This window comes from Anser brachyrhynchus, assembly GCF_964034855.1.
Source record: "Anser brachyrhynchus genome assembly, chromosome: 1".
In the NCBI taxonomy this organism is placed as follows: Eukaryota; Metazoa; Chordata; class Aves; order Anseriformes; family Anatidae; genus Anser; species Anser brachyrhynchus.
This window is the reverse complement of record NC_137694.1, coordinates 70,508,397-70,529,256: the sequence shown is the minus strand read 5'-3', so window position 1 is coordinate 70,529,256 and position 20,860 is coordinate 70,508,397. Positions and strand designations below refer to the sequence as shown.

The window sequence follows — 20,860 nt, the reverse complement described above, 5'->3', positions numbered from 1 at the left end:
AGCAGGAGCTTGGATGAGATAACTTGCTGAGGTCCCTTCTGGTCTAGTTTTGTATATTTTGAATATTGTATGATTTGGTGATTACAAACCTGGTCATAAAGTCTAGTCTTTACTAAAAATGAAGTGGCTTACATTTTCGTAATCCGTGGGAAGTTTTTTCTTTTCACAGGAGTGTGACTCTGGGGAGCTTCTCAAGCTTTGTAGGACATGACTGGAAAACTGAAATGTTTTGGAAATGGCCTGGGCTATGTTACCTACTGTGCTTTTTCCAACCGTAATTTCTATGAATCTGTAATTTTGAGGTTGATTTCTTGTTGCCCAATTTCACAGTTACTTAATTCCAGTATCAGACATACTTTAAGAGACCACATTTAGTCATGGTAAGAGTGTGTGGGTTGTTTTTTTTAAGTCCTTCTTTAGATTGTCAGTGCTTAATGTATTCTTTCCTATTTTGATGCTGCAAATAATGTTCGTAGTCTGTGAGAAAGGAAAAGTTTGATATCCCATCTTAAAATAGCCTGATTTAAAAAATGCTTCTACTAAAGCTGTTGCAGTTCACTGTCAAACCTTAGGCTAGTTATGCAGCTTATTAATACCAGCATTGTGTTTCCGTCACAAGAATAGGGAGTAGCATTGAGAAATCGTATATTTGGGGATACTTTGAGCATTGTTATCAGCTAAGCTTGCAATGAATTATTCAAATATTTTTAGAGCTAAATGAACATGTACTTTCAAGGTTGAAAGACTCCTAAAAGTTGGCTTGATTAATTTTTTTCAGTGTGGTTCTCAAAGTATTAGAATGGTCCTGTTTCCTACTTCTTGCAGAAAGCACACTTTTATGCAAGAGGTAGCATTTTTGGAAAGACAGTATCTCCCAGTGATAGCTCTGGAAAAATCAGAGAATCAGAATATCCTAAGTGGGAAGGGACCCAAAAGGATCATTGAGTCCAACTCCTGGCTCCACACAGAACCACCCAAATATCAGACCATATGTCTGATATTATCATATGGAGCATTGTCCAAATGCTTCTCAAACTCTTGACAGGTTTGATGTCACTTCCCTGGGGAGCCTGTTCCAGTGCCTGACCATCCTCTCAGTTAAGAATCTTTTCTTAATATCCAACCTGAACCTCTTTGACGTAGATTCATGCCGTTCCCTCACGTCCTGTCACTGGTCACTAGAGAGAAGAGATCTGTGCCTGCCCTTCTGCTTCCCCTCGTGAGCTGTGGGCCGACATGAGGTCTCCCCTCAGTCTCCTCCAGGCTGAACAAAGTGACTTGCCCTCTAGACCCTTCATCATCTTTGTAGCCCTCCTCTGGGCACCCTCTAATAGTTGTATCTCCATATATTGTGGTGCCCAAGACTGCACATGGTGCTCAAGGTGAGGCCACACCAGCGCAGAGCAGAGTGGGACAGTCGCTTCCCTCGATGGGTTAGCAATGCTGTGCTTGATGCACCCCAGGATATGGTTGTCTCTTTTAGCTGACAGGGCACAATCACTCATATTCAACTTTCCATTGACCAAAACCCCCAGGTCCCTTTCTGCTGAGCTGCTCTCCAGTCTCTCATCCCACAGTTTGTACATACAATCCAGGGTTGCCCCATCCCAGGTGCAGGATCCAGCACTGGCTCTTGTTAAACTTCATATCTTTGGTGATTGCCTAGCTACCCAACCACCTTCTCCCTCAAAGCCAAACAAAGACCTTTGCAGTCCTTAAAAAGACTAGTATTTCTTATAACCAGAAATGAATATTGGACCACATTCTATTTTAATTTAACCAGATCTATCCACATTTTAAGTGTTGATTTAATAAATTCATCAATAAGAACTTGAAAATAAATTTGTTAAAATTTGAAAGATGTGTGTTTGAATTGATATTTTTCTAGTAGTGTTTCTCAACAGTGGATATAAACTGTAAGTGTCCACTTTTGACACTAATTTGGAGATGTCCTTCAAACCTTTTGAATTCTTCTGTTTGAGCATGTTTTCACAGTGTTAAGTTTCTCCAGATCATAATCTATTTTAACTGAAATAAATTAAATTTGTATGTTTTGACACTTTATAAAAATTTTCTTCAGATTGTCCTTCATTCATATATTATGAGTTTTTATTAAGAGCTTATACTTATACATGGCTTTTCATGGAAGTTTATAATATCTTGAGTTACTTTCATTAGCTGAGTTACTCTGCATTTTTGCAAAAGGAATGGCAGTTTAACTATAAATATATCAAAATGCCACAGAATTCAGGGCTAAAACTCAAAAATGCCGATCAGTTTGTAAAATCTAAATCAGCCCCTCCATGAAACATAGGGAAGGACCTCTGTGGTAACAGAAAAATTTCCAGAAATTCACCACAGGCTTTTTCTAAACTGCAGCTTGTGTTGATGCTGCCAGACAGCTAAGAAAAAAAATGGGAAAAGCAGGAAACATTTTTGAATTTAATCACAGTACTGATTTGGTAAAGCAGCTTAGAATTAAAAAAAAAAAAAAAAAAAAAACCTCGTTAATATGAGTACAGAACTACAAAATACAATGTAGATTTTGATTCCATTAAATTGGATCACGTTCATTACTAGTGAAGAAAATTCTTCATTTGGAATCTGATGGTCAGAAATCCTGCTTTTTTTTTATTATTATTATTATCCAGATGAATTAGATTATCTGTTGGTTTCAGTACCATTTGTTGAGCTACTGAGGTCTTGACTGCAAAGCTTGAGAGCAGTAGACATAACTTTTAAAGTAACTCTTCCTATTTTTCTATCTTGAAAAGCATTTGCTACATTCTTATCTTGAAAGATCTTCAACAATATTGGTTGGCAGTGCTTATCTTTTCCCTTGAAGATTTTCAAATTCCATCTCAAAAATACAAAGTTTTGTTACTTACCTTGATCAATAAAAACATGCTTCTTAAAAGGGATCTTGAAGTTCTAGCCCTTGTATTCTGAGTGAAAATATTCTGCTTTAGGTCATTTGATCTTTTGTTGAACTTGTGAATTTGAAAGATTTCAGGCAACTTGTTATAATTACTTATCTCCATGATGGAATTAATGAAAGATGGAATCTTTGTTCTAAATGAGAAGGTGGTGATTTTAGGAAGAGTACATAGATGAGCTAGGAAGCAATTGTATCTAAGTGAAGGTCTTTACTCATCTGTCATTTAATTGAGGTACAATATACGAGTCATTCATTTCTTTAGATTCCTAGTTGATATGAAATCAACATGTTTCTCTTATGAAACTGATCAATGCAATATACCCAATTTCCTGCAGTGCAGAATGCTGTATTACTTCGTGCGGATGGTTTTTAGGATTTGACTGCTATAACTTATTCTACCTGACTCTGTGCTTTAAAATTAATACTGTAACTTTCGTTTTACAATATTTTTATTATTTTATAAGTAAACAGGATATAACTGTTTAGTGGTTTTGTTTTTGTTTTTAAATCAGTTTTTTTGCTGTATTCTAGTACCATTTGAAAGATGGATGATGATGATTTTGGAGGATTTGAGGTATGTTATTTTGATGACAATTTTGATATTGAACTATTTACACAAACAGCTTTGGCAGTATTCTTTTTAAGAAAAGTGTTACGCCTGTGCTTCTGTTGATTATAACTTAATGAAAATGTCAAATTGAATTAAATAGTTGCGTACTTCAGTAATATTTTATTCTTGTGTAGAACGGAAATAGGGGATGATAAATTCATTAAAAAACTTTAATTGTAAACGTTATATTCTCAAGTATAAATCTTTTTAAACTAGATTTCAGTTCTTAAATGTAACTGATATTTATTCAGTAATAAACATGTCTTTCTATGCACATCAAATATCTGGTATATTGTGCTTCTACATTTGTTTCATTTCTCTGATATTCAATTATCTAGTTGACAGTTTTTCTCCCTTTCTAACTGAGACCTTTCTTGTATGTGCTTTATAGATGGTTTATATTTGACTCAATTCTCTGTAGTATTCTGACAAGTAATAAGATGCATGCTCAGTGTAGTCAAATAGCTTAGAAACTTAAGTTCTTGTTCTTCCTTACACTAGGAAAATATGCCTGAAAACTTTAGTAGATAAATGTGTTTTTTTTTTAAATAAGAGTATATAGTGTTTTGTAAGAAAATAACACTTTTTCCCTGTTTGTAGGCAGCAGAGAGCTATGAGTGTGGAAATGGTGAAAAGCAGACTACATCTCCTGCTATTTCTTGGGCAGCATTTCCTACAGGTATTGATTTAAAAGAAAAAAAAAATCACTAACGAAATTCTTAGTAAGGTATTACTGTCCTGTATTCATTGTAAATACTAGTACCCAGAAGGGGATATAAACACGATAAAATTGTGGACAGCAGTGAAAGCTAGGCGTAAGATTGTTCCAGAGTAATCATTTTGGGAAGCTGTACTTCTCAAAATTGCACTTTAAGAAATATAAGTGAGAAAGATAAGTACAGTTTATCCAGTTCAAAGGCTGATAGGCCCTTAAGACAATTAGGGAAGAAGAAGAAGAAATGGAACTGCTCAAAGGATGTTCTGAATTTTGAGCATGGAAAGTCTGTTGGAAGGTTTTTTAATATAAAGAGACATAGAATGTTATAAACTAAACTACTTTACAGTTGTAAAACCTAACTTGGTTTCTCTAAAAGAAAAACCCTGTTTGTACCAACGTACAGGTGAATTATTAGATGATGTTCTAATTAAAAATTGTTTAGTCTTAATCTGCAAAGCATACTGTATTCTGAAGTGTCTGATATGGTTGAAATTTTTATTCCTTGTTTGTTAACACTAATATGTGAACCAAAGCTTCTTTAAAACTCAAAGTTCTACTGTGTGAAGTTCTGAGGGAAGGGAAAACAAATATGTATGAAACTTTTTTTTTTTTCTGTAGATCACACTGAAGTCTAAAGGCATTCCAAATTTAGGAAAGAATGCTATTCCTCTATTTGAAAAACATAGGGAATCTTTCCTTTGCAAAGACACAATATAATACTTTGTCTAGTAGTTAGAAGTTAAAATATTTTTTCTGTTCCAACTTGAGTCTTCTATGATTTCGTGAAATGTATTCATTTTAAATCTCAAAATTTTCACTAGTGAGATATCTTCAGGGTGGAAGAAAAAAAGGTAGGAAATTAACTTGCTTTAATATTAGTTTACACTAATAATTTCCACAAAGTTTTAAATAAAGAAAAACTATAGAATAAGTCAGATATGTATATTTAAACTATCATCAGTTATTAACTAGATTCATAATGATATAATTTAATACTGCTTTGCACTTGGTATGTACTCATTAGTGGTATGATGGGTTGCTAAAGGTAAATGGGAGTAAAAGATAGCTTGAATCATGCAAACTTACTTCTGAGCTTACTCATCATAGAGGCTGGACATCTAAGCAATCCTTGGGGAAAACAGTGAGAGTACTGGTGTAGCAGGAAAAGGTAAATAAAGACCTTCAGGAAAAAAAAAATCCATCATAAATATCATAATATAATCATATATATCAATGCCATGCAATATGTAAATATGTATTGTATCTTATGATATGTATGATGTAATATTAGAACAATATATCATACATTCATATATTATATAACGATATATAAACTATATATATTATACTATAATAATTTCTAATTGTTATTCTGTTATAATTCTCTTACGTAGAATTGTAAATGTATATGGCTGAGTCCCTGGAACAACAGTGAAATAATAAATATTTTAATGTTGAAACACTCTCATACTTTTGCCTCTCTTCCATAGTTGATGTGCTTCCTTCAGTTTACCAGAGTATAATTTTCTTCTGGTAGCTACATGGGATGATTAGATGAAGCTGTTCCTGACTTGTTTCTTAGTTTCCCTAGCCACAGATTTAAAAAGAGAGACTGGCCTATCTCTGATATTTCAAATCATGTTTAGTCATATGAGAAGAACGAAATTGTAAGACATTTTCAATGGAACACTCACTCACTTAATTCCAGTTACTAAATGTAAATGGAAATTAAGTGCCTATAGTTCTTAGCTAGTTCCTAAAAACCTTTCTACGCATCTTCTGTAGGTTATTCTGCAGTTCTCCAATCTGTGTAACTTTACAGGATCAACTGCAGGAGGTTGTAGTTTTTTGTGAAAACCATTGAGTAAATGGAAGACTTATATCTCTATCATAAGTGCACTTGACTATTTTGTGTTAGAGATATTCATCCTAGAATAAACATTCTTATGCTACCAGAAACACCTTAAAATAGCATGGCTTTTTATTACCATTTTTAATTTTGGTTTATGTATTTCAGTATACCAAATCATTTGTGCTAAAACTTCGTATTTTAACAACAGAATAGGTGTTGTGGTTTAACCCGGCCGGCAGCTAAACACCACACAGCCGTTCGCTCACCCTCCCCCCTCCGTCTCTGGGATGGGGGGGAGAAACGGGAAAATGAAGCCTGTGAGTTGAGATAAAGACAGTTTATTAAGACAGGAAAATAATAATGATAATAATGATAATAGTATTAATAATAATAATGTGTATGAAACAAGTGATGCACAATGCAATTGCTCACCACCTGCTGACCGATGCCCAGCCTATCCCTGAGCAGCTGGCCCCCCCACCCCGGCCAGCCACCCCTATATGTTGTTTAGCATGACGTCAGATGGTATGGAATACCCCTTTGGCCAGTTTGGGTCAGCTGTCCTGGGTCTGTCCCCTCCCAGCTCCTGCTGCACCCCTAGCCTGCTCGCTGGCAGGACAGAGTGAGAAGCTGAAAAGTCTTTGGCCTGGTGTAAGCACTGCTCTGCAACAATTAAAACATCAGCATGTTATCAGCCCTCTTCTCATCCTAATCCAAAACATAGCACCCTACCAGCTGCTAGGAGGAAAATTAACTCTGTCCTAACTGGAACCAGGACAGATATCCACCCCTTATTCCATACCATTTATGTCATGCTCAGGTTACACTCTTTCCAATACCTTGTAATTAATCACCATTTTCATCTATGATATATAGCAATCATGGTAATGATGACATACAGTATTATATAATAATTAACATACTGCTATTCAACTCATGGGCTATTCTCACCCAGTATTAAATCCCCTTGAGGTACACACCGGACCTCCCCATTCTTTTGCATTACCCACCAAGTGCATCCAGGTCCCTGGGCAAAAGCAATTCCACGAATGGGTTTGCCTTTTCCTGAGGCAGGAGTAGCCCAGACTGTTTTACCCAGCATGTTTCTTACGTGCACTACAGGAACTTTATCCCCTTCTACAGTGCGTAACAGGTTTGATTGGGCAGGTCCAGCTCGGTTGGCAGATCCCCTAGTATTGACTAACCAGGTGGCCTTTGCCAAATGTGCATCCCAATTTTTGAATGTCCCAGCACCCATTGCTTTCGGTGTAGTCTTTAACAGTCCATTGTATCGTTCAACTTTCCCAGAGGCTGGTGCCTGATAGGAGATGTGATACACCCACTCAATACCATGTTCTTTGGCCCAAGTGTCTATAAGGCTGTTTCGGAAACGAGTCCCATTGTCTGACTCAGTTCTCTCTGGGGTGCCATGTCGCCATAGGACTTGCTTTTCAAGGCCCAGGATAGTGTTCCGGGCGGTGGCATGGGGCACAGGATATTTTTCCAGCCATCCGGTGGTTGCTTCCACCATTGTAAGTACATGGCGCTTGCCGTTGCGGGTTTGAGGGAGGGTGATGTAATCAATCTGCCAGGCCTCTCCATATTTATATTTCAGCCATCGTCCTCCATACCAAAGAGGCTTTGACCGTTTGGCTTGCTTGATTGCAGCACATGTTTCACAATCATGAATAACCTGTGCTATAGTGTGCATGGTCAGGTCCACCCCTCGATCACGAGCCCATCTGTATGTTGCATCTCTACCTTGATGGCCTGAGGTGTCATGGGCCCATCGGGCTATAGATAATTCACCTTTATGTTGCCAGTCCAGGTCCACCTGAGCCACTTCAATCTTAGCAGCCTGATCCACCTGCTGGTTGTTTTGATGTTCTTCAGTAGCCCGATTCTTGGGCACATGAGCATCTACATGGCGTACCTTTACAACCAAGTTCTCTACCCGGGCAGCAATATCTTGCCACAATGCAGCGGCCCAGATGGGTTTGCCCCTGCGCTCGCAGTTGTTCTGCTTCCATTGCTGTAACCACCCCCACAGGGCATTTGTTACCATCCATGAATCAGTGTAGAGATAGAGAACTGGCCACTTTTCTCGTTCAGCAATATCTAAAGCCAGCTGAATGGCTTTCACTTCTGCAAACTGACTCGATTCACCTTCTCCCTCAGCAGCTTCTGCAACTCGTCGTGTAGGACTCCATACAGCAGCTTTCCATCTCTGATGCTTTCCCACAATACGACAGGACCCATCAGTGAACAGGGCATATTTCTTCTCATTTTCCGGTAGCTTGTTGTACAGTGGGGCTTCTTCAGCACGGACCACCTCCTCCTCTGATGATATCCCAAAGTATTTGCCTTCTGGCCAGTCCATAATCACCTCCAAGATTTCTGGATGACTGGGGTTTCCTATTCGAGCCCGCTGAGTAATCAGTGCAACCCACTTGCTCCATGTAGCATCAGTTGCATGATGTGTAGAGGGGACCCTTCCTTTGAACATCCAGCCTAGTACCGGCAGTCGGGGTGCCAGGAGGAGCTGCGCTTCAGTACCGACCACTTCCGAAGCAGATCGAACTCCTTCATATGCTGCCAATATCTCCTTTTCGGTTGGAGTATAGCGGGCCTCAGATCCTCTGTATCCCTGACTCCAAAACCCCAGGGGTTGACCTCGAGTTTCCCCAGGTTCTTTCTGCCAGAGGCTCCAGGTGGGACCATTCTCCCCGGCTGCGGTGTAGAGCACATTAATTACATCTGGTCCTGTTCGGACTGGCCCGAGGGCTACTGCATGAACTATTTCCTGCTTAACTTGTTCAAAGGCTTGTCATTGCTCAGGGCCCCATTCAAAAGCATTCTTCTTACGGGTTACTTGGTAGAGCGGGTTTACAATCAGACTGTAATTTGGAACATGCATTCTCCAAAACCCCACGACACCTAGGGAAGTTTGTGTTTCTTTTTTGCTAGTTGGTGGAGACATAGCTGTTATTTTGTTGATCACATCCATTGGGATTTGACGACGTCCATCTTGCCATTTTATTCCTAAAAACTGGATCTGTCATACAGGTCCTTTAACTTTATTTTGTTTTATGGCAAAACCGGCCTTCAGAAGGATTTGGACTATTTTCTTCCCTTCTCGAAAACTTCCTCTGCAGTGTCACCCCACACAATGATATTCATCGATGTACTGCAGGTGTTCAGGAGCTTCCCCCTGCTCCAGAGCAGACTGGATCAGTCCATGGCAAATGGTAGGGCTATGTTTCCACCCCTGGGGCAGCCGATTCCAAGTATATTGGACGAATAAGTGAAAGCAAAGTGAAAGCAAACTGTGGCCTGCACTCTTCTGCTAGAGGGATGGAGAAAAATGCATTAGCGATATCAATTGTGGCATACCACTTGGCTGCCTTTGATTCCAGTTCGTACTGGAGTTCTAGCATGTCCGGCACTGCAGCACTCAGTGGTGGCGTGACTTCGTTCAGGCCACGATAGTCCACTGTTAGTCTCCACTCACCATTAGACTTTCGCACTGGCCATATGGGACTATTAAAAGGTGAATGAGTCTTGCTGATCACTCCTTGGCTCTCCAGTTGACGAATTAGCTTATGGATGGGAATCAGGGAGTCTCAGTTGGTGCAATATTGCCGCCGGTGCACAGTTGTGGTAGCAATTGGCACTTGCTGTTCTTCAGCCCTCAGCAACCCCACAACAGAAGGGTCCTCTGAGAGACCGGGCAAGGTAGATAGCTGTTTAATGTCCTCTGTCTCTAAGGCAGCTATGCCAAAAGCCCACCGGAACCCTTTTGGGTCCTTGAAATATCCTCTTCTAAGATAGTCTATGCCAAGGATGCAGGGGGCATCCGGGCCAGTCAAAATACGGTGCTTTTGCCACTCATTTCCGGTTAGACTCACTTCAGCCTCCAATACAGTTAACTTCTGGGATCCCCCCGTCATGCCATAAATACAGATGGGCTCTGGCCCTTTATAGCTTGATGGCATTAGGGTACATTGTGCACCAGTGTCTAATAAAGCCTTCTACTTCTGTGCGTCTGACGTGCCAGGCCATCGAATCCACACAGTCCAATAAACTCGATTGTCCCTTTCCTCCCCCTGGCTGGAGGCAGGGCCCCTCTAGTCCTGGTCAGAATCTTCGTTTCTGTGTTTAAAGGACTGCCTGCTGGAAGTTGGAGCAGCAAACTTTTCAGAGAACCCCTTTTTCCCAATTGTTTTCTTTTGCAACTCACGTACCCGTGCCTCTAGGGTCGCAGTAGATTTTCCATCCCATTTTCTCATGTCCTCTCCATGGTCACGTAGGTAAAACCACAGGGTGGCGCGGTGTGTGTGCCCACCGTATTGTCTTCCTTGCACAGATGAACGTTTACCCCTAATAGCTGAGACACTGGTTTGTACAGGTGGGGAGGAAAATAAACTTTCTTTAAGTTGGGGGACCTCTTCAGAAAGTTTCTCCAAGGTATTCTCTTTTAGTTGGTGGACACTGGTTCGTTCCGGTGGAGGGGAAGATAAATTCTCTTTAAGTTGGTGGAACTCCTCAGAGAGTTTCTCCACAGCCGAGACGCAGGCCTGTAGGGAAGAGGAGAGACTTTCTTCGTACTGCCGGAGTTGTTTAGCCAATTCATCCACTGTGGGTCCCTCATCCTCTCTCCAGGCTATTATTGCCAATGAGCTGGCATATGATGATGGTGCACTCCGTACAAACTTCCGCCACATGGGTCGTGTACACTGGACTTCATCTGGATCTGTGGATATTTGTGCGTCGTCTAGGTCCTTATAAATTACTTCCCGTACGGCTAATTCCCTCAGGTACTGATTTCCCTTCTCCATGGTGGTCCACTTGCCTGGTAGACATACAAGTTCTTCCTTGAAGGGATACCTTTCCTTCACAGCTGACAGGAGACGCCTCCAGAGGCTGTGAGATCGTGCTGCATCTCCAATTGCTTTGTCAATGCCTGCGTCTCTAGCAAGGGATCCCAGCCACCTGGCTTCCCTGCCCTCTAATTCCACACAATTGGCTCTGGTGTCCCAGCACCGGAGCAGCCAGGTGACAAGCTGCTCACCTATACAGCGACCAAAATCTTTTTGCACATCTCGTAGCTCACGCTGGTATAGGGTTCAGGTAGTTACTGTTGATTTTTCAACATCCTCATCCTCATCTTCATCCTCCTGCACCTCTGATGGCCCAGCCTCGTCTTCTCTATACCCAGACCTAGCAGAAGACTGTCTGCATTCTAAATGACCTCAATCTCTATACCATTTTTTCACCTTGTCTACAGGGGCAACTTGCACTGCTACAGCTCGTTTCTCTGACCCAGCCACAGGGTCTGCCACAGGGGTTGGAATACCCTCTGCGGGGTCAACTTGCACTGCTACAGCTCGTTTCTCTGACCCAGCCACAGGGTCTGCCACAGGGGTTGGAATACCCTCTGCGGGGTCAACTTGCACTGCTACAGCTCGTTTCTCTGACCCAGACACAGGGTCTGCCACAGGGGTTGGAATACCCTCTGCGGGGTCAACTTGCACTGCTACAGCTCGTTTCTCTGACCCAGACGCAGGAGTGGGAGCAGCTGCAGGAGCTGGAGCTGCTGCAGGGGCTGGAACTGGAACAGCTGCAGGAGCTGGAACTGGAACAGCTGCAGGAGCTGGAACTGGAGCGGCTGCAGGAGCTGGAGTGGCTGCAGGAGCTGGAGTGGCTGCAGGGTCTGTCGCTAGGTTGATAGTAGCATCAGTTGCAGCTCGATAGGCACAAGCCAGACCCCAGCACGCTACAGTGATTTGTGTCACTTTGGAACTGCCAGAGTCATGACAACTTTTTTTCAAGCATTCTGCCAGCTTTTTGGGATTTTGCAGTTGTTCAGGGGTGAATGTCCAAAACACTGGAGGTGACCACTGCTCTAGAAACCTGCCCATATCCTCCCACACTCCCTGCCACTCGCAACTATCCCGCCTCAAGACAGATCTCCGGATGAGATTCCTAAGTAGTTGTTTAACCTTAAACAAAACCTGAAGCGTATTCAGGAAACATAACAACAAGAACTTGCTGGTCTGAGTATCCCAAGGATATTCAACATCTTGGAGAACCACCGTAACTAGCTCGGGGGATAAGAGAGTGGTGAAGGAGAAAGGGAGTGTGAACAGGTAGGAAAAAATATCTTCCCCTGTCCCCTCCACAGATTGGCTCCCTGATGAAAAAAGGCAATAGGTGTAATTGCTAATAGTTTCCGAGACATGGTTTCCAAAGTATAGAGTCGATGACAGTGCTGAGTACAAATACCAGGTTAGAGTCATGACCAGAAATCTCATCATTTCATAAGCCATTGTTACACCGCACAGTACCATAACAATCTTAAACCAGGGCCCAGAAAGGATAAACAGTGCAACAGGGAGCACATACAGAAAGTAACGTGCTGTAAAACTCAATTTGGAAAACAGGCACAGCAGACTTGAGATTAAGGCAATCAACATCGTGACTAGCAACTATTAAGCAGGTCCAACACTTATACCAATTTTAGTTTAACACACTCTGGTCAAATCTATCGTTATCTCAACCCTTTGGGCCCCACGTTGGGTGCCAAAAGGACTGTTGTGGTTTAACCCGGCCGGCAGCTAAACACCACACAGCCGTTCGCTCACCCTCCCCCCTCCTTCTCTGGGATGGGGGAGAGAAACGGGAAAGTAAAGCCTGTGAGCTGAGATAAAGACAGTTTATTAAGACAGGAAAATAATAATAATAATAATGATAATAGTATTAATAATAATAATGTGTACGAAACAAGTGATGCACAATGCAATTGCTCACCACCCGCTGACCGATGCCCAGCCTATCCCCGAGCAGCCGGCCCCCCCACCCCGGCCAGCCACCCCTATATATTGTTTAGCATGACGTCAGATGGTATGGAATACCCCTTTGGCCAGTTTGGGTCAGCTGTCCTGGGTCTGTCCCCTCCCAGCTCCTGCTGCACCCCCAGCCTGCTCGCTGGCAGGACAGAGCGAGAAGCCGAAAAGTCCTTGGCCTGGTGTAAACACTGCTCTGCAACAATTAAAACATCAGCATGTTATCAGCCCTCTTCTCATCCTAATCCAAAACATAGCACCCTACCAGCTGCTAGGAGGAAAATTAACTCTGTCCTAACTGGAACCAGGACAGATATCCACCCCTTATTCCATACCATTTATGTCATGCTCAGGTTACACTCTTTCCAATACCTTGTAATTAATCACCATTTTCATCTATGATATTTAGCAATCATGGTAATGATGACATACAGTATTATATAATAATTAACATACTGCTATTCAACTCATGGGCTATTCTCACCCAGTATTAAATCCCCTTGAGGTACACACCGGACCTCCCCATTCTTTTGCATTACCCACCAAGTGCATCCAGGTCCCTGGGCAAAAGCAATTCCACGAATGGGTTTGCCTTTTCCTGAGGCAGGAGTAGCCCAGACTGTTTTACCCAGCATGTTTCTTACGTGCACTACAGGAACTTTATCCCCTTCTACAGTGCGTAACAGGTTTGATTGGGCAGGTCCAGCTCGGTTGGCAGATCCCCTAGTATTGACTAACCAGGTGGCCTTTGCCAAATGTGCATCCCAATTTTTGAATGTCCCAGCACCCATTGCTTTCGGTGTAGTCTTTAACAGTCCATTGTATCGTTCAACTTTCCCAGAGGCTGGTGCCTGATAGGAGATGTGATACACCCACTCAATACCATGTTCTTTGGCCCAAGTGTCTATAAGGCTGTTTCGGAAACGAGTCCCATTGTCTGACTCAGTTCTCTCTGGGGTGCCATGTCGCCATAGGACTTGCTTTTCAAGGCCCAGGATAGTGTTCCGGGCGGTGGCATGGGGCACAGGATATTTTTCCAGCCATCCGGTGGTTGCTTCCACCATTGTAAGTACATGGCGCTTGCCGTTGCGGGTTTGAGGGAGGGTGATGTAATCAATCTGCCAGGCCTCTCCATATTTATATTTCAGCCATCGTCCTCCATACCAAAGAGGCTTTGACCGTTTGGCTTGCTTGATTGCAGCACGTTTCACAATCATGAATAACCTGTGCTATAGTGTGCATGGTCAGGTCCACCCCTCGATCACGAGCCCATCTGTATGTTGCATCTCTACCTTGATGGCCTGAGGTGTCATGGGCCCATCGGGCTATAGATAATTCACCTTTATGTTGCCAGTCCAGGTCCACCTGAGCCACTTCAATCTTAGCAGCCTGATCCACCTGCTGGTTGTTTTGATGTTCTTCAGTAGCCCGATTCTTGGGCACATGAGCATCTACATGGCGTACCTTTACAACCAAGTTCTCTACCCGGGCAGCAATATCTTGCCACAATGCAGCGGCCCAGATGGGTTTGCCCCTGCGCTCGCAGTTGTTCTGCTTCCATTGCTGTAACCACCCCCACAGGGCATTTGTTACCATCCATGAATCAGTGTAGAGATAGAGAACTGGCCACTTTTCTCATTCAGCAATATCTAAAGCCAGCTGAATGGCTTTCACTTCTGCAAACTGACTCGATTCACCTTCTCCCTCAGCAGCTTCTGCAACTCGTCGTGTAGGACTCCATACAGCAGCTTTCCATCTCTGATGCTTTCCCACAATACGACAGGACCCATCAGTGAACAGGGCATATTTCTTCTCATTTTCCGGTAGCTTGTTGTACAGTGGGGCTTCTTCAGCACGGACCACCTCCTCCTCTGATGATATCCCAAAGTATTTGCCTTCTGGCCAGTCCATAATCACCTCCAAGATTTCTGGATGACTGGGGTTTCCTATTCGAGCCCGCTGAGTAATCAGTGCAACCCACTTGCTCCATGTAGCATCAGTTGCATGATGTGTAGAGGGGACCCTTCCTTTGAACATCCAGCCTAGTACCGGCAGTCGGGGTGCCAGGAGGAGCTGCGCTTCAGTACCGACCACTTCCGAAGCAGATCGAACTCCTTCATATGCTGCTAATATCTCCTTTTCGGTTGGAGTATAGCGGGCCTCAGATCCTCTGTATCCCTGACTCCAAAACCCCAGGGGTTGACCTCGAGTTTCCCCAGGTTCTTTCTGCCAGAGGCTCCAGGTGGGACCATTCTCCCCGGCTGCGGTGTAGAGCACATTAATTACATCTGGTCCTGTTCGGACTGGCCCGAGGGCTACTGCATGAACTATTTCCTGCTTAACTTGTTCAAAGGCTTGTCATTGCTCAGGGCCCCATTCAAAAGCATTCTTCTTACGGGTTACTTGGTAGAGCGGGTTTACAATCAGACTGTAATTTGGAACATGCATTCTCCAAAACCCCACGACACCTAGGGAAGTTTGTGTTTCTTTTTTGCTAGTTGGTGGAGACATAGCTGTTATTTTGTTGATCACATCCATTGGGATTTGACGACGTCCATCTTGCCATTTTATTCCTAAAAACTGGATCTGTCATACAGGTCCTTTAACTTTATTTTGTTTTATGGCAAAACCGGCCTTCAGAAGGATTTGGACTATTTTCTTCCCTTCTCGAAAACTTCCTCTGCAGTGTCACCCCACACAATGATATTCATCGATGTACTGCAGGTGTTCAGGAGCTTCCCCCTGCTCCAGAGCAGACTGGATCAGTCCATGGCAAATGGTAGGGCTATGTTTCCACCCCTGGGGCAGCCGATTCCAAGTATATTGGACGAATAAGTGAAAGCAAAGTGAAAGCAAACTGTGGCCTGCACTCTTCTGCTAGAGGGATGGAGAAAAATGCATTAGCGATATCAATTGTGGCATACCACTTGGCTGCCTTTGATTCCAGTTCGTACTGGAGTTCTAGCATGTCCGGCACTGCAGCACTCAGTGGTGGCGTGACTTCGTTCAGGCCACGATAGTCCACTGTTAGTCTCCACTCACCATTAGACTTTCGCACTGGCCATATGGGACTATTAAAAGGTGAATGAGTCTTGCTGATCACTCCTTGGCTCTCCAGTTGACGAATTAGCTTATGGATGGGAATCAGGGAGTCTCAGTTGGTGCAATATTGCCGCCGGTGCACAGTTGTGGTAGCAATTGGCACTTGCTGTTCTTCAGCCCTCAGCAACCCCACAACAGAAGGGTCCTCTGAGAGACCGGGCAAGGTAGATAGCTGTTTAATGTCCTCTGTCTCTAAGGCAGCTATGCCAAAAGCCCACCGGAACCCTTTTGGGTCCTTGAAATATCCTCTTCTAAGATAGTCTATGCCAAGGATGCAGGGGGCATCCGGGCCAGTCAAAATACGGTGCTTTTGCCACTCATTTCCGGTTAGACTCACTTCAGCCTCCAATACAGTTAACTTCTGGGATCCCCCCGTCATGCCATAAATACAGATGGGCTCTGGCCCTTTATAGCTTGATGGCATTAGGGTACATTGTGCACCAGTGTCTAATAAAGCCTTCTACTTCTGTGCGTCTGACGTGCCAGGCCATCGAATCCACACAGTCCAATAAACTCGATTGTCCCTTTCCTCCCCCTGGCTGGAGGCAGGGCCCCTCTAGTCCTGGTCAGAATCTTCGTTTCTGTGTTTAAAGGACTGCCTGCTGGAAGTTGGAGCAGCAAACTTTTCAGAGAACCCCTTTTTCCCAATTGTTTTCTTTTGCAACTCACGTACCCGTGCCTCTAGGGTCGCAGTAGATTTTCCATCCCATTTTCTCATGTCCTCTCCATGGTCACGTAGGTAAAACCACAGGGTGGCGCGGTGTGTGTGCCCACCGTATTGTCTTCCTTGCACAGATGAACGTTTACCCCTAATAGCTGAGACACTGGTTTGTACAGGTGGGGAGGAAAATAAACTTTCTTTAAGTTGGGGGACCTCTTCAGAAAGTTTCTCCAAGGTATTCTCTTTTAGTTGGTGGACACTGGTTCGTTCCGGTGGAGGGGAAGATAAATTCTCTTTAAGTTGGTGGAACTCCTCAGAGAGTTTCTCCACAGCCGAGACGCAGGCCTGTAGGGAAGAGGAGAGACTTTCTTCGTACTGCCGGAGTTGTTTAGCCAATTCATCCACTGTGGGTCCCTCATCCTCTCTCCAGGCTATTATTGCCAATGAGCTGGCATATGATGATGGTGCACTCCGTACAAACTTCCGCCACATGGGTCGTGTACACTGGACTTCATCTGGATCTGTGGATATTTGTGCGTCGTCTAGGTCCTTATAAATTACTTCCCGTACGGCTAATTCCCTCAGGTACTGATTTCCCTTCTCCATGGTGGTCCACTTGCCTGGTAGACATACAAGTTCTTCCTTGAAGGGATACCTTTCCTTCACAGCTGACAGGAGACGCCTCCAGAGGCTGTGAGATCGTGCTGCATCTCCAATTGCTTTGTCAATGCCTGCGTCTCTAGCAAGGGATCCCAGCCACCTGGCTTCCCTGCCCTCTAATTCCACACAATTGGCTCTGGTGTCCCAGCACCGGAGCAGCCAGGTGACAAGCTGCTCACCTATACAGCGACCAAAATCTTTTTGCACATCTCGTAGCTCACGCTGGTATAGGGTTCAGGTAGTTACTGTTGATTTTTCAACATCCTCATCCTCATCTTCATCCTCCTGCACCTCTGATGGCCCAGCCTCGTCTTCTCTATACCCAGACCTAGCAGAAGACTGTCTGCATTCTAAATGACCTCAATCTCTATACCATTTTTTCACCTTGTCTACAGGGGCAACTTGCACTGCTACAGCTCGTTTCTCTGACCCAGCCACAGGGTCTGCCACAGGGGTTGGAATACCCTCTGCGGGGTCAACTTGCACTGCTACAGCTCGTTTCTCTGACCCAGACACAGGGTCTGCCACAGGGGTTGGAATACCCTCTGCGGGGTCAACTTGCACTGCTACAGCTCGTTTCTCTGACCCAGACACAGGGTCTGCCACAGGGGTTGGAATACCCTCTGCGGGGTCAACTTGCACTGCTACAGCTCGTTTCTCTGACCCAGACGCAGGAGTGGGAGCAGCTGCAGGAGCTGGAGCTGCTGCAGGGGCTGGAACTGGAACAGCTGCAGGAGCTGGAACTGGAACAGCTGCAGGAGCTGGAACTGGAGCGGCTGCAGGAGCTGGAGTGGCTGCAGGAGCTGGAGTGGCTGCAGGGTCTGTCGCTAGGTTGATAGTAGCATCAGTTGCAGCTCGATAGGCACAAGCCAGACCCCAGCACGCTACAGTGATTTGTGTCACTTTGGAACTGCCAGAGTCATGACAACTTTTTTTCAAGCATTCTGCCAGCTTTTTGGGATTTTGCAGTTGTTCAGGGGTGAATGTCCAAAACACTGGAGGTGACCACTGCTCTAGAAACCTGCCCATATCCTCCCACACTCCCTGCCACTCGCAACTATCCCGCCTCAAGACAGATCTCCGGATGAGATTCCTAAGTAGTTGTTTAACCTTAAACAAAACCTGAAGCGTATTCAGGAAACATAACAACAAGAACTTGCTGGTCTGAGTATCCCAAGGATATTCAACATCTTGGAGAACCACCGTAACTAGCTCGGGGGATAAGAGAGTGGTGAAGGAGAAAGGGAGTGTGAACAGGTAGGAAAAAATATCTTCCCCTGTCCCCTCCACAGATTGGCTCCCTGATGAAAAAAGGCAATAGGTGTAATTGCTAATAGTTTCCGAGACATGGTTTCCAAAGTATAGAGTCGATGACAGTGCTGAGTACAAATACCAGGTTAGAGTCATGACCAGAAATCTCATCATTTCATAAGCCATTGTTACACCGCACAGTACCATAACAATCTTAAACCAGGGCCCAGAAAGGATAAACAGTGCAACAGGGAGCACATACAGAAAGTAACGTGCTGTAAAACTCAATTTGGAAAACAGGCACAGCAGACTTGAGATTAAGGCAATCAACATCGTGACTAGCAACTATTAAGCAGGTCCAACACTTATACCAATTTTAGTTTAACACACTCTGGTCAAATCTATCGTTATCTCAACCCTTTGGGCCCCACGTTGGGTGCCAAAAGGACTGTTGTGGTTTAACCCGGCCGGCAGCTAAACACCACACAGCCGTTCGCTCACCCTCCCCCCTCCTTCTCTGGGATGGGGGAGAGAAACGGGAAAGTAAAGCCTGTGAGCTGAGATAAAGACAGTTTATTAAGACAGGAAAATAATAATAATAATAATGATAATAGTATTAATAATAATAATGTGTACGAAACAAGTGATGCACAATGCAATTGCTCACCACCCGCTGACCGATGCCCAGCCTATCCCCGAGCAGCCGGCCCCCCCACCCCGGCCAGCCACCCCTATATATTGTTTAGCATGACGTCAGATGGTATGGAATACCCCTTTGGCCAGTTTGGGTCAGCTGTCCTGGGTCTGTCCCCTCCCAGCTCCTGCTGCACCCCCAGCCTGCTCGCTGGCAGGACAGAGCGAGAAGCCGAAAAGTCCTTGGCCTGGTGTAAACACTGCTCTGCAACAATTAAAACATCAGCATGTTATCAGCGCTCTTCTCATCCTAATCCAAAACATAGCACCCTACCAGCTACTAGGAGGAAAATTAACTCTGTCCCAACTGGAACCAGGACAATAGGGTTTTCCCAGCACACAGTGGGTACCAAGACAGTTTTAAATCATTTATCTGAAAGTGGTATTGGTTTAAAAATAAGCCATTCCAAGTTGGTCAGAAAATTATTGCTTCAGATTGGGTAATTTATCTTTATTCAGTATTTTTAATTTGAATACGTATTCATACACAGAAACAGTTCATTCTGTTGCCGTTTGTTTCAGTTACACATCAGTGATGACAATGTTTCTTTTGTAACAACAGCAATTAAGAATTGCTTAAGATTAACTTTATAACAGAGGGAATTATAGAAAGGACTCTGTCACTTCCATTCTGTTTACAGTCAATGACTGTAGGTTAACAACTGGTTGTGCAGCCAGTGCTGGCCAACATAGTTTTGCTTTCTATGACTATGGGGCCATTTCTGAGGATTGATGATGTCTTGGAAGAGACAGAATCTACCCAAGTAATGCAAAGTGCATCTCTCAACATACTGCCACCTTTTTTTTTTTTTTAAACAAAAAAAAACTTTAAACTAGGAAATAAGGAGGGAGAGACTGACTGAGTGACCAAGAGAGAAAATGGTGGATAGATTTGGCAAGCAAAGGTTCTGGCTTGACGGGAATAGAAGAGAAACTGTACTCAACAAAACAAGGCTGAAAGAGGATCACCCCAAGTGTACTCACAAATAAGAACATAAGACAACATAAGACATGGGACAGCATTATGGGGAAAGATCTCATGTTTCTGGGAAACAAGCACAACTGGACACCTCTCTGAAGTGACCTGTACATCAAAACACACTGCATGGGGAACAAACGGGGAATTAGAAGTCTGTGCATTGGGATCATAAAAACATGATGAGGATATGCCACATGACTGAAATGCTGCAATGGATACACGTATGCCTCTTAAGAAGCAAAGGCCAGGAGAAGGAGTTGCCCTTGATGTAAGAGAGCAGCTGGAAGGCACAGAGCTCTGTTTTGAGGGAGGTGATCAGTCAAGAACTGTCAGGGTCAGGATTAGTGGGCAGGCCAACATAGCTGACATGGCTGCATCTGCCTGCTCTAGATGAGGCCTTCTTCAGATATCTCGAAGAAGCCTCACATTTACAGGCCCTGGTCCTCATGGGGAGTGTTAAGCATCCCAGGATCTGCTGGAAGGACAATACAGCAGGGCACAAGCAATCCAGGAGACCTTTAGTGTAAGAAAAGTATAATATTAGGTTCGAT

At 43.9% G+C, this 20,860-nt stretch overlaps 1 protein-coding gene across 21 annotated transcripts in view; it reads left to right on the top strand.

The window, feature by feature from the left end:
• The window catches only part of CCDC91 (coiled-coil domain containing 91), a 335,915-nt gene that overhangs the window by 125,049 nt on the left and 190,006 nt on the right, over positions 1–20,860 (top strand). For all 21 annotated transcript variants that reach the window (XM_080572463.1, XM_080572471.1, XM_080572464.1 and 18 more), the window contains 2 exons: positions 3,470–3,512; positions 4,149–4,227. In XM_080572463.1, coding sequence (XP_080428589.1) covers positions 3,483–3,512; positions 4,149–4,227 — 109 coding nt within the window. In that variant the 5' untranslated portion in view covers positions 3,470–3,482. The remainder of the gene's footprint in view (positions 1–3,469; positions 3,513–4,148; positions 4,228–20,860) is intronic.